At 41.2% G+C, this 13,713-nt stretch overlaps 2 protein-coding genes across 3 annotated transcripts; both read left to right on the top strand.

The window, feature by feature from the left end:
* The first annotated feature begins 209 nt into the window (after positions 1 to 209).
* On the top strand, positions 210 to 4,586 carry yju2 (YJU2 splicing factor homolog). The gene is made up of 8 exons (XM_079224937.1): positions 210 to 314; positions 742 to 842; positions 1,840 to 1,984; positions 2,134 to 2,268; positions 2,356 to 2,537; positions 2,900 to 3,050; positions 3,739 to 3,910; positions 4,101 to 4,586. Exons 1-8 carry the CDS (start codon positions 291 to 293, stop codon positions 4,214 to 4,216), a joined length of 1,026 nt encoding a protein of 341 aa, XP_079081063.1. The 5' UTR covers positions 210 to 290; the 3' UTR covers positions 4,217 to 4,586.
* Positions 4,587 to 5,334: 748 nt separating this feature from the next.
* shda (Src homology 2 domain containing transforming protein D, a) lies at positions 5,335 to 12,243 on the top strand. 2 transcript variants are annotated; one of them, XM_079226025.1, is made up of 8 exons: positions 5,335 to 5,498; positions 6,489 to 6,738; positions 6,894 to 6,995; positions 7,191 to 7,353; positions 7,449 to 7,706; positions 7,799 to 7,970; positions 9,792 to 9,911; positions 11,251 to 12,243. In XM_079226025.1, exons 2-8 carry the CDS (start codon positions 6,493 to 6,495, stop codon positions 11,435 to 11,437), a joined length of 1,248 nt encoding a protein of 415 aa, XP_079082151.1. In that variant the 5' UTR covers positions 5,335 to 5,498; positions 6,489 to 6,492; the 3' UTR covers positions 11,438 to 12,243. The 2 variants fall into 2 exon arrangements, with proteins under 2 accessions (XP_079082151.1, XP_079082152.1); XM_079226026.1 differs by having other exon boundaries at positions 9,792 to 9,864; positions 11,251 to 11,390.
* Positions 12,244 to 13,713: the final 1,470 nt, after the last annotated feature.

The following is a 13,713-nucleotide window of genomic DNA, read 5'->3' on the forward strand; positions in this document are numbered from 1 at the left end:
TACTAATCTCAGGCCTTCGCACATTCCAGCTTGAATGTTTGTCATTTTTCGATAGAATATTGAGGCAGAGTGTAGGGTAGCACTTATCCCCCGGTTGCTGTTGTAGATACTCACCCCTGCCACGGGGGGCAGCAGCACACTGAGGCGCAGCTCGTGACGCTATATATGAGATAACTGGAAGTGGACGGGACAACCGGAAATGAACCTTGCAGTCGACGAGCAGCTCGCACTGTTGTGGAAATAGCTCTCGATCTAATTATCCCAACGTTGGGTTTACAGCAAAAGCAACAATGTCCGAAAGAAAAGTATTAAATGTAAGTATATGAACAATGTGCCTCGTTTGTGGCGGTTAAAACAGGTAACGTTAGCTTTGAAGCTAAGTGCAGTGGATTGCTAGGTTTGTTTTAACTCTTCATTTTGCGCAATCTTTATTACTAAAATCATAAGGTGTCAGCTGCAATTACTTTCTATAGGAATCAAGCTCAATTGTTACTACTACTATATAGTTACTGTTAGTTGTATTGCATGGTCTGGCTTTTATCATAATGTATCTGTAAATGATGTCTTGAATATTGATTTGATTTTATTATTGTTTATTATTTGTTTATTGCTTTATTCTATGTCAATGTTTATTCGTATGCACCTTTTCACATAGTCAAAGTCCTTGTATGTGCAACTTACTTGGCAAATAAACGATTCTGATTTTCAGTGACTCATCTTTTTTTTTTTCTTCTTCCAAAGAAATACTACCCCCCGGATTTTGATCCAGCCAAAATCCCCAAACTTAAACTCCCTAAAGATCGTCAATATGTTGTCAGATTGATGGCTCCATTCAACATGAGGTTTGTGTTTTTTCATCCATACTGCACACTAATATCGTCACACAGCTGGTGTGGCAGTGGATGGAGCTCCATGACAGGGTTAAAAGAGCTTGTGTTCAATACACACATATGTACAGGCCATTTGTCACATATTCACATCCAGGATTTAAGAACAAAGTACCAGTCGTCTCAATGCTTGGTAGCTTCACTGAATTAAATAATAGTTCAGAGGAGGGGAGAAAGAGTTCAGGGTTATAGAGTAGAATCAGTAATCACTTCGGAAAGATGATGCTCTGTCCTAACACCCAGGGATCTGTCCTCTAAGAAAGCAGGTGTTAGAAAACAATGTGAGCTGGGTGAGGCAGCAGGTTGTTGGTTATTTCAGCTCCTGCCGTAATTAATCACTATTTTGACGCTATGTTAAACATAAACAAGCATTACAAAAAAAGGATTTCTTAAATGTGGCCACTGCAAGAATAAACATGTCCAAACTGTAATGGGGACACTCATTCTAAATTAACTCAAACATGTTTTTTAAATTGTTGTACTGCAACACGTACAGAGCTTCTGATATATTTACGATGAGCTACAATTGGTCAATAATACTGTCCCTGCTGATGTAATGATCCGGCTCTAATTCTGAATATAATTTTTTAGATTGCAGTACAGGCAGTACAAAGCAGGTTGCAAACTGGTTCTTTTTATATGCTTCTGTTGACAATTCTGACAAAATGCCTTCAATGAAGTCTTGTAAAATGTAACTTGTAAATGGTGTCTCTGTATTTTAACAGTTGTCTCAGAAAGTAACGATCACATTGAGCTTTCTTGATAAATGGTTAATGTCACTGAGCACGAGTCCTGGCTGGCTTCTTTCATTTTAAGGCAAACGCTATTTCTTCGAGTGAGGTTGTATTTAAAGGGAACAGGGCTACCTCCTAGTGATAACACATTTTCTGGCCTCTGTAAATGGGTCATGTGACAGTGTGGTCATCAGCATTGCCTCTCTGGTTGTTTGCAGGTGTAAAACATGTGGCGAGTACATCTACAAGGGGAAGAAGTTCAATGCACGCAAAGAGACTGTTATGAATGAGCTGTACATGGGACTCCCCATTTTTCGTTTCTACATCAAATGCACTCGATGCCTTGCTGAGATTACGTTTAAGGTAAGAGTATTTAATGCACTGATTCGATCTGTGATATTCAATGAAATTATACAAAATAAATACTAGTATGTAAAGGTAATATAAAGCGTTATAAAAGCATTATGCATGAATTTGTTTCTCACACCTCCTCTGGCATGTTGTGACTATAGACTGACCCAGAGAACACTGACTATGCAATGGAGCACGGTGCAACAAGAAACTTCCAAGCAGAGAAAATGGTTGAGGAGCAGGAGAAGAGAGTTGTACAGGAGAGGGAAGAAGAGGAACTGAACAACCCCATGAAGGTCAGTGTTTACATGTAATTTACTGTTATTGTTTTTAATTGCCAATAGGAATGAGTGAGAGTTAATGATTTCTCAATCCTCTCAAAGGTGTTGGAGAACCGCACGAAGGATTCCAAGATGGAGATGGAGGTGCTGGAGAACCTGCAGGAGCTGAAAGAGCTGAACCAGAGGCAGGCTCAGGTGGACTTTGAGGGAATGATCGACCGGTACAGAGACCTAGAGAAGAGTGTGAAGGCGAGGGAGAAAGAAGAGGATGAGCGGGAGACAAAGTGAGTGAGGGAGGTGTATACAGATATATAATAATTAGAACAATTAGTTTATAATTGGTAATTAAAGAATGGTACACTATTCTAAAATCATTTAAATATCAAACACTGTCGGCCATTAAAAGGCTACATAAAGAATGATACAGATACATAGGAGCTTTGATCGCTGCTTATGTTTTTGAATGATTTTTTTGTTATGTGTATTTTTCTTAACCCTCGTGTTGTCTTGGGGTCAAAATGACCCATCAACACACATACATATACACTCGTACACGGGTCATTTTGACCCCAAGACAACACAAGGGTTAATATCAGTGGGAACTCTGAGAAGTAGTCCAAAAAGAATGTGTGTGTTGTTTTTACAGAGACATGTTGGAACGTGTCCTTGTGAAGAGACTCAGAGACTCTGACTCTGATTCAGAGAGGGAAGAGGAGAGCAGCAGCTCGCAGGCAACGAAACCCAGCAGCGACCAACCAACAGACATCCTCACTGCTGCCAAGCCCACAGAGACACAGGTACGTGTGGCCACTCACGTATTTGTCAAGTGCGTTCTCTATTCGGTAAAGGACATTTTCCAATATCTGTCACGGTTTCCATATTTAAAGTAAAAAAATACTCAAGATTTCAGTCCTGTAGCCTTAAATTCCTCATCTGAGAGCTCATTGTGCTCATTGAGCCCTCTTGTGGCTCCTGCAATACTGATAATGGCGATCATGGCCAAAATATTTCTATCACAATATAGGTCATTTCATATTTCGATTATGCTATACATCACAAAAATAGCATGTTTTGTAATTAAGTAAATATTTTTGTCTATATGAAATAAGCACATTGTAATGCCTTGTATACTCCTATTTGAATTAAATACTTGACAAATTAAAGTATTTTCTCATTTAATTAAGAACGTACGTGCGAAATGGATCATTTAGGTTAGTATTTGCTAACAATGTCTTAGTATTTGCTAACAATATCTTTTGTGTTCTTGATTAACTATTGTGGTCAGTGCAAAGCTCGGTGACAAGGTCAAGTGAATGTCACCCCGGGTTCCACTGGTTGAACACTTTAAACTGTTGATTAAAACCACTCCAATATGGCGGAAGAAGCGAGCTGTAAACATACAAATACAAAAAAAAAATCCCACAGAACCTTAGAAGCCTCCTATGAGCAGAACATAGTGGATTGTTTCATGCTGTGCTTTCACAGGGAGCCTCAGCTGGAGGAGTGAAAAAGGCCAAGGTGGAGAGCTGGGAGAGGAGTGTGGGGACTCTGGGCGGTAAAGGGTTACTGGGCTCCTTGGTGGTGCGAAAAAAAACAGCAGTGGCTGCCAACAAACCCAGACCAGTGGCAGCACCTGCTGCTCCCACTTCACTAACAGGTAGCACATCAGTATCTCTTTTATAACTTTTTTATAGCCGAGTTCTGAAATCTTAGACATTAGTTCAGTTCTTTTATTTTTTTCCTCTTTCCAAACATCCGTACATTTGAGATTTCTATTTTTCTTTTGCTCCTTCATCAAAAGTTTGGTTATGATTTGGAAGGCGATGATTGTGTGTCTTGTTTTACAGATTCAAAGGGGGCGGACTCCAACAATGCCTCCAAGCCCGTTACCACACAAAATGGGTCATCTTCCCTCAGCCTGCTGGGGGCGTATTCAGGCAGTGACAGCAACGACAGCGAATGAATAGAAGATGCTTGTGATGTTGTTGTTTTTTATTTGAGTGATGGACACACAATTGTATAAATGATGCATGAAGAAAGATAATAGTATGGACCATTTTATAATTGCTGCACAAAAAAAAAGAAAAAAGTGTGTAAACCAGTTTGAGGGTCTATCCTATAAATACCCTTTTTCTCTAAAGAAGTGCATGTGTTGGTGGGCAGTCAAGAGCTGGAATTTTAGTCTGCTGTTCAAACCCAGCTGATCCACCGGTTCATGGACCTTCCTGAGAATTTAACCTTGAAAAAAATTGGAATTTTTGATTGAGTCACATTTTTCTTGTGAAAATATCAGGTGTATATTTTAGTGTTTATTAAAATCAGTTTAACTTCGACTCCTTGTCCTTGACATGCTTTGATGTCTTGTAACACCTTTCTTTTAATATCTTAAATGTTATCGGGGTTTCAGAATATTACTTGAAAAAAAAAATTCTGAGCGGCCAATGTCTGTCAATCAAGACTGTCTGATAATAAGAATAAACAAGTCCTAACTACAAACTTGAAAATTTTACTGAGTTTGTAGTATTGAAAGTATGTAATTCAACATTTGTATGGACAATTTAATGGGATTTAATTATTCTTAGGGCAGAGGTACATTTATTTTGATGTCTGATTTATATTAAAGCTGGGACATGTAATATTGATAGTATGATATCTGGGAGTTTGCTTGTCGGTATGGAGCTGTAGATATTAAAATCCTGTATTAGTATTTGTATTATCCCTGTCTTGTCTTTTCCTACTGTCTGGCTCTCAGACAGATATGTGAATTTCAAGTTATTGTCTATATATCTTTCTTATAACACTCTTTATGAAAGCACCAACAAGACATTAAGGTGTAAGTCAAAACGAGGCATTTAGTATGGGAAAAATATTTTAGACCACAAGAAGACATTCGAGTCAGAAAAAAAGTATATATATATATATATGATGTTGAAACATCGGAGATTACTGGTGTAAGCGAACGTTGCAAGCTGAAAGCTTTATTGTCGGCCAACCAAAAACCTCTCACTGCCCCTTTAAGGCCGGCGCCGTGCCAGCGAGTGTTGTGTCGGGGACAGCCTGCTGCATGGTCTCGTCTGGTCCGGGGCTAACATTAGCTGACTGACCCGCTTGGCTCGGAAGTAGAACGGATTTCACGGATTAACAATGTTTTATTTTTAGGCCTAACAACGTTAACGATGACCCCCGCCGGATGGTGAGCTGGAAGACATAACTGGAACGGGAAGTCGTCAATGCGAAGAGAGAGGGTGAGCGTGAAGAAACGTTGGCAAACGTTTAGCCGTTGCCGTTGGTAGACGTCGTAAACGTTTAGCCGTTGACGTTGGTAGACGTCGTAAATGTTTAGCCGTTGACGTTGGTAAACGTTAAGCCGTAAACGTTTAGCCCTTGACGTTAACGGCTGAGACGCTTCGAGGTTAGCTGCTATCCAGCTACTGAGCGTTGGCCATCAATTGTACGACTCATTACTTTAACCCTTTACTTGTTCATAATAAATAACACATGCGCGCTATGTGTCAACTATTTAGCTTTGTGCGGATGGTTTTGAAGGAAACGCTGCCCTTAATCTAGCTTTATTATTATGAATAACGTTGGGTGATTGATTAAAAACCCCTAATTCACCCCTGATGCTAACTAGCTATTGTCAATGGTTGCGGTGATTTGCTGACTTTTGTTCTCTCAAATATGCTGTTTTTCCTGTTTATACCTGTTGATTTGAAGCTCACACCTTTTTAATGTTTTAGAGCATGGCCATTAACTCCAGCCAGTTCATATACTAAAGTAAACCAAATCCTCGTAGTTGATTATTAGCCAGCTTTTCTTATAAGACCTTTTTTATAGGCCCAACTCAATGTTACAGTTTGGGCATCTGGTTGGCGTTGCATTATTTATTTCTCGGTGCTCACGTTACATGTATAAGTTTGCCATTAGGTGATAACTTTATTCCTTTGTCCATGCAGTTTAATTAGTAGTTGGGTCCACCAGTATATCTTGCCCTGACGCAAGATATTGTGGTAATTGGTCTTGTGTAAAAAAAATAATAATAACCCTCTTGTCCAGTTTTGTAATATAGAAAACCTACTACATTTGTGATGCTGAGATTTTATTGATCCCCTGATGGGAAATAACGACACAAGAAACAGAACTAACCTAAAACTATTCACGTAATGGCTGAAATGTTGAAGCATTGCAGTCATCCTTATTTATTCTAAGCTATCTGTTTGCCACTTCTTCCCCAGATCCATGGCAAAGTGGTTGAAGGACTACCTCAACTTTGGCACCCGGCGTGACCCTCCACAGCCCCCGAGGCCAGATTACAGTGAAAGTGAGATTTTGAGGGCCTACAGAGCTCAGAAGGAGCTGGATTTTGAGGACCCGTATCAACACTTTGATAAGGAGCATCAGAATGGTGGTTTAAGCCCCTGCAGTGCCACATTGAGCCTGCCCTCTTTCCCTGCATTCGCCTCGGTGCTGCCTAATGGTGTGGAGGTATGACATGCATCTTTTTACAGTCATGTAAGTCTTTACCGTGTCTCTCACTGAATGAACCTTTTGAAATCTAGACCATAGTCTCTTTTTTTTCCTAGATCTCCCTTTTGACATTTTTGAACATTTACAAGTTTTGTTTACGTGTTATCTTCCAGGTGAAAGTGGTGTCTCCCAAGCACAGACTTATTAAAGTGGACTCTCAGGAATTTGGCTGCTGTAAAGTCCCCCTAAGTCCTGTGACCATTCAAGAGGAACCTGTAAGGACTGTTTTTATTTGTATTCTGCTTCACTTTCATTTGTTTTTTCTCTTTTCTTCCTTCCATCCTTTGCTTTTTCTTGATCTCATTTTGGTTACTAATTTTCTCTCACACGCACATAGACTCACACAGAGTTATATTTCCAGTGTATTAATTTGTGAGGTGCTTATGTTTTCTCTCTCTCTCCCCACCAAGGTGATTCCTTCTGCCCCAGCAGCGTCGGATGCTGACACGGACTACTCTGATCCATTTGATGTCCGTCCAGACCCAAGAGGCAGAACAAACTGGGAACCCAAATCTGCTTCAACAGACTGCTGCAGCTACATGGAGCCATTTGAAGCCCAGCGGATTATCTCAGGTTCGCGATGAGATATTCTTTATCTCACACATTTTAGTTCTCTGGCTCCATATTTTCAAAGTTTTTAAAGTCCTTTTACTCTGTTTACTGTGCAGAACTGCAGCACAGCATGATCAACAACAGGTCTGGGAGTGCAGATGGCGGCCAGTTATACGATAACCCGTACGAGGAGCAGCCTCGCCACTACCACCGAGCCTCTCCAACAGCACAAACGCAAACTCAGAGGGCTGAGGTTGCATTTGCCCAGATAGACGGCAGAGAGAGCCGGCTGCCTCGGGATGATGAGAGGCCGGCTGACGAATATGACCAGCCATGGGAGTGGAAGAAGGACAACATATCGAAAGCTCTAGCAGGTAAACTGGCCTGGTCCTGATATACATTTCAAATCTGTATCAAATGTGTATGTTTTTTAACTGAGCGACTGTATATTTCTGTCTGGCCATAGTTCAGTTTGAAGGGGCAGAAAGGGAACGCTCACGAGCTCAGACGGAGCAGACGCGGCTCACCAAGACGGGCACCACATCGTCCACAGCTGACTCCTCTACACTCCTGATTAGTGACACGCCTCCTCGACTGGGAGAGAGAGTGGATCCATCCATGCCACTCGAGAGACAAGTGTAAGTGAACATGTGCAAATGTTAAAAGATGGTGTTTCAAATGTTTTTATGCCAATGCGAGCCGTCCGTCCAGTCCAATGTCATTCACGCAATATCTCAGGAATGCTTGGCTCGAATTTCTTCTAATTTGACACAGAAGTCCACCTGATCTTTGACCAGTTTACATGTAAAGTCAATCCACAGACGCGGCGCGAATGTGCGGCGAGATAGACGCGTTGGAGGCGGCGCGAACAGAACGTTTGACCTGGGGCGAACAAAGCGAAGGACGCGGCGCGAATTCGCGTGAGTTGAATTATCCCAACTCTGGCGGAGAAATCGCGTGACGCAAAGTTGCGGCAGCCAATCAGCGTTGAGAATCAGTGTTGAGAAGCTCCGCCCGTCACCACCGCCGTCTCCCCGTTTCTGAATGAAACTGCTGCCGCTCCGCCTGAACCAGCGCTGACAGCGGCTTCATTGAGACGCTGTTGTGGGACTACGGATAATAGTATGAACCCAGACACCATGGAGTTTGATGTTCCGACATATGTGGAGTTTACACACAAAGTATAAAGCAGAACTGGTGGTTATTTCCATGGTGGATGGCATAATCGGTATCGTTTTACGGAGATACGCGAGACGCTGTTCCTGGAGGAGTCGGTGAAATTCACCGAGCTGTGTGCGGCTACGGATGATGTTATGAACCCAAACACGAGGGCGTTTCATGTTCCGACATGTTTGGGACTTCTACAACAAATATAAAGCAGAACTAGTGGTTATTTATTCCATGGTCGATAGCGGAAATGAAAGCTTCGTCGCTTGTCTCTCACAGAGGCAAGCAACAGAGCTAAGCCACGCCCCTTTGGTCGCGCTGCAAATTCGCGTTTGGTGTGAACACCCTCTTTCTACTCGCGCGAGTATACTTCCGCGGTGGACGCGGCGCCGCAAATTCGCGTCGCGTCCGGTGTGAACACGGCATAAGGATGAACTGATGTTAAATCTTCAGGTTGTCAAAGATCATTGTGACCTCACAAAATGTGTTTTTGGCCACAGCTGGACACTTGCCAAACTGCCAGTTTTTGAACTGGGAGAAAGGTTTGTGATGTTGGAATATGAGTAATAAGTAATTAATAGTATTTTACTATAACAACACTACTGTATAATAGTATAGTTTGGTTAAATATGTATGAGCTTTATTTATTTTTTGACTGTGCTGTGTGTGTGTGTCACTAAGGAAATGGTAACATTTGTTTCCACCCGCAGTGGGATAGATCGGATTGGTTTTATATCTTGGCAGTTGAGCATACAGAGGAAATTACTTTCCAGGTGGATATTGATCAAAAAGGTTTCATTTATTTTGGGAAGGCACCTTCAGGTTTAAGGCATCACTGGGTTTTGTTGCATTTTCTTTGGTTGTGTCTTATGTGTCCCCTGGCTTTAGTCCCTTTTTTGATTACAATGACTCATATGTCATTGTTTTGCTTTGAAATATGATTGATGAACAAAATGAAACTTTGAAGCAACAAAAAAAGTAGGATTTAGCATTTACAAGGAAAAGACACTACTTTACACCTTTACAGATTCAGAAAGAATTCAGTCATAGGTTATTTTCCTCACTGCTGAAAGCCAAACTTACTTACAGATTGAAATGTGGATTGCACAACACGCATGCAAAGTGGAAACTGCTATTGACTCCAGTGATATTCTTGCCTGATGTCATTGTTGTAGTGCGTTTCAACCACAAAAGTCCGCACCTTGAGGTAAAGAAGCATATACGGTTTGAGACTGCAGTCCATGAGTTACCTCGTGCATTAAACTCTTCTGTTGTCATGTTTTCCCCTGCAGGTGGTACCATGGGTCACTGAGCCGCTCGGAGGCAGAGAGTCTGCTGACTCTGTGCAAGGAGAGCTCCTACCTGGTGAGGAACAGCCAGAGCTGCCGGAACGATTACTCGCTCTCACTCAGGTAGAAGCTCCCGCTCACACTCTATCTCCTGCTGTATTTCAGATTTTAAAATCACTCGTCTTCATCAGCTTTTTAAATGTTCCCTGTTATGCTTTATTGTAAGCTGCACTGGATCCCCCCAAAAAATCCTCCTCACACTGTTAATTTGAAACATCATTGCAGTTTCTTAAAGGTCTGAGTAGTGTGTTCTACTACATTTATTTTGTATAACCCAAAATCACAAATTAGCTAGTGTTTTATAATCAGAATGAGGGCAGTGGTTTTGAAGTCATCGTCTCCTAACTTCACGTCTGCACTCTCTTGAACCGAACTGAGAGCTCATGTGTATCGCAAACTTCAATCAAGTAAATGACTAAATAATTCAGGAATAGCTCAAGGATGGTCAGCGACTGCATCTGACTGATGTAAAATAACAGTCTGTCGTGGTAGAAGAGACTCATCGGATAAAAACATGTAACTTAAGGTGAGGTGGACCAGTGGAGACACAGCGGAGATTCATAGAAAAATACTGCTTTTTGTTTTTTGCAAATTACTCATTTAGAAATAGTTCGGATAAAACTGGCAACTCCCTCGCAAAAGAATGTCACAACAACATTGTCCAATTAGACTGATGCGGTTTAAGGTTTAAATGATGATTCTCTCAGTTGTCTCCACGTCACATGATATTTTACCTAAAGATGAATTGAGGATGTGCTGTTTCAGAAAGTGCATTTAGTGAAAACTCAGAATTTGACGACCCTTAGATGAAAGAAAGCCTGTGTTTTTAGTCTTGGAAAGCAAGGTAACTTTAACCAACTATGCATAGAACAATATGAAAATGTAATGAAACAATAATCGCCATTCACAATATTATCCCAATAATAATCAAGATATGGTTAAAACTCTTTAAATAGCATTAAAACATACTGGAATCACTTGACCTTATACTTTAAGAAAATACATATCTTATTGCACACATCTGTTTTTCAGTGAACATCCACGTTGGTTTTACCAACTTTCAGAATTGTACAAGGTTATACGTTTTTTTTATTTCTCCCTGTACATTTCGATTGTTGTCCTAATTTGATACACGGGAAAGGAAACAAACAATATTAGATGTGGAGGATGAGTTAAGGAGTCTCACAACCAGAGGAAAGAAGTCTTTTCCCACATTTATTACCAGAAAACTGTGTTTGCAATAATTGTTTCTTGCAGATTTCTCTGCAGGATCCAAGCGAGGACACATTTGTCTTTATTATGAATGTGTTTTTATGTGTGATTAATGGCTTAATGACTCCCATAGAGGCGCTCATTCAGCTGTGTGGTGTTGATGCGCCTTTCCTTCTCCCTTCTCTGTCAGGAGCTGTAAGGGCTTCATGCACATGAAGTTCACTCGGTCTGCAGAGGGGCGCTACGTGCTTGGGGAGAACAGCCCCCCCTTCTCCACCATCCCCGAGGTCATCCACTACTACACCACACACAAGCTGCCCATCAGAGGAGCTGAGCACATGTCCCTACTGTATCCCGTCATCGTGCAGACCCTCTGACACGGACGCGCCTGGTGCTACTGAATACCATATTTACCCCATTTCTTTCCTATTCTCCTACATGCCTTTTTTCCACCGCCGTTCTACCTGAACTGCCCGCAAGAGATTGGACCGTGTTGTGCCGTCTATTTCCGTTTACTATTACCCCGAAAACCACACTGGCAGCTTGCTAAGAGAGCTCAGTGCCTCGTGAATTATTTGTCTGTGAACTGGTATTGTCACTGAAATCCTCTTTATTTCACACCATGGACTCCTGAAAATCCGTAATCATTGATATTAAGAGTGGTACCTTACTTTTAGGGAAAATCAAATTTGTTTTAAACTGAATACTGCATGGAGATTTGTCACTTTTACTGTAGAGCAGAAATATACTACACTGAAGGAATAACAGTGGTGTTTTCGCTCGGTCATCTCGGTTAAGTTTCCAGACAAGGCAGAAGTTAATTCCATGTCAATATAGTGACGACAAGGAAAAGAAAGATGAGACGTGGGGATTTAAACTAGATATAGACAGTAGAAGGAACTGTTTAAAAATGCTGTAACTGCAAACAACACTATTATTATTATTATTATTATTATTATTATCCTTCAACCAAACGCTACACATACTGTGAATGCTATATAGCTGTGTATAACTTCACCGAGTAGCAGACTCCTGCTACTATTTAGAGAATAATAACTCCAGGATCATATTGAACGCTTGTGGCTTTGTGATTATTAAAGGAGCTTTGGTAGATTATTTACTGTTCTGTTTTATAAGAATTTAAATTTCTTTTTGGCAAATAAAGGTGTCTGTTTTTAAAGTCTGTGCCTTGTTTAATTTGGTCTGTCACTGAATTTTAAATGAATCATTGTAAAATAGGCATTTCACTGCATATATTAGACTTCCTAAGACATGCCGTATAAACCGATAAGCAAAGATGAGGTAAGAAAAAGTAAGTTTAATGTGCGGTTTATCTCCTCAACTTCAACATGTTGAAGACTTTTCACCACTTCACCTGTGGTGTTAAAAGTGTGTATATATATATATAATGAATGTGTATATATACACTCACCTAAAGGATTATTAGGAACACCTGTTCAATTTCTCATTAATGCAATTATCTAATCAACCAATCACATGGCAGTTGCTTCAATGCATTTAGGGGTGTGGTCCTGGTCAAGACAATCTTCTGAACTCCAAACTGACTGTCAGAATGGGAAAGAAAGGTGATTCAAGCAATTTTGAGCGTGGCATGGTTGTTGGTGCCAGACAGGCCGGTCTGAGTATTTCACAATCTGCTCAGTTACTGTGATTTTCACGCACAACCATTTCTAGGGTTTACAAAGAATGGTGTGAAAAGGGAAAAACATCCAGTATGCGGCAGTCCTGTGGGCGAAAATGCCTTGTTGATGCTAGAGGTCAGAGGAGAATGGGCCGACTGATTCAAGCTGATAGAAGAGCAACTTTGACTGAAATAACCACTCGTTACAACCGAGGTATGCAGCAAAGCATTTGTGAAGCCACAACATGCACAACCTTGAGGCGGATGGGCTACAACAGCAGAAGACCCCACCGAGTACCACTCATCTCCACTACAAATAGGAACAAGAGGCTACAATTTGCAAGAGCTCACCAAAATTGGACAGTTGAAGACTGGAAAAATGTTGCCTGGTCTGATGAGTCTCGATTTCTGTTGAGACATTCAGATGGTAGTCAGAATTTGGCGTAAACAGAATGAGAACATGGATCCATCATGCCTTGTTACCACTGTACAGGCTGGTGGTGTGGTGTAATGGTGTGGGGAATGTTTTCTTGGCACACTTTAGGCCCCTTAGTGCCAATTGGGCATCGTTTAAATGCCACGGCCTACCTGAGCATTGTTTCTGACCATGTCCATCCCTTTATGGCCACCATGTACCCATCCTCTGATGGCTACTTCCAGCAGGATAATGCACCATGTCACAAAGCTCGAATCATTTCTAATTGGTTTCTTGAACATGACAATGAGTTCACTGTACTAAAATGGCCCCCACAGTCACCAGATCTCAACCCAATAGAGCATCTTTGGGATGTGGTGGAACGGGAGCTTCGTGCCCTGGATGTGCATCCCACACATCTCCATCAACTGCAAGATGCTATCCTATCAATATGGGCCAACATTTCTAAAGAATGCTTTCAGCACCTTGTTGAATGCCACGTAGAATTAAGGCAGTTCTGAAGGAGAAAGGGGTCAAACACAGTATTAGTATGGCGTTCCTAATAATCATTTAGGTGAGTGTACATACATACATAT

This window comes from Taurulus bubalis (genome assembly GCF_910589615.1).
Source record: "Taurulus bubalis genome assembly, chromosome: 1".
Classification (NCBI taxonomy): Eukaryota; Metazoa; Chordata; class Actinopteri; order Perciformes; family Cottidae; genus Taurulus; species Taurulus bubalis.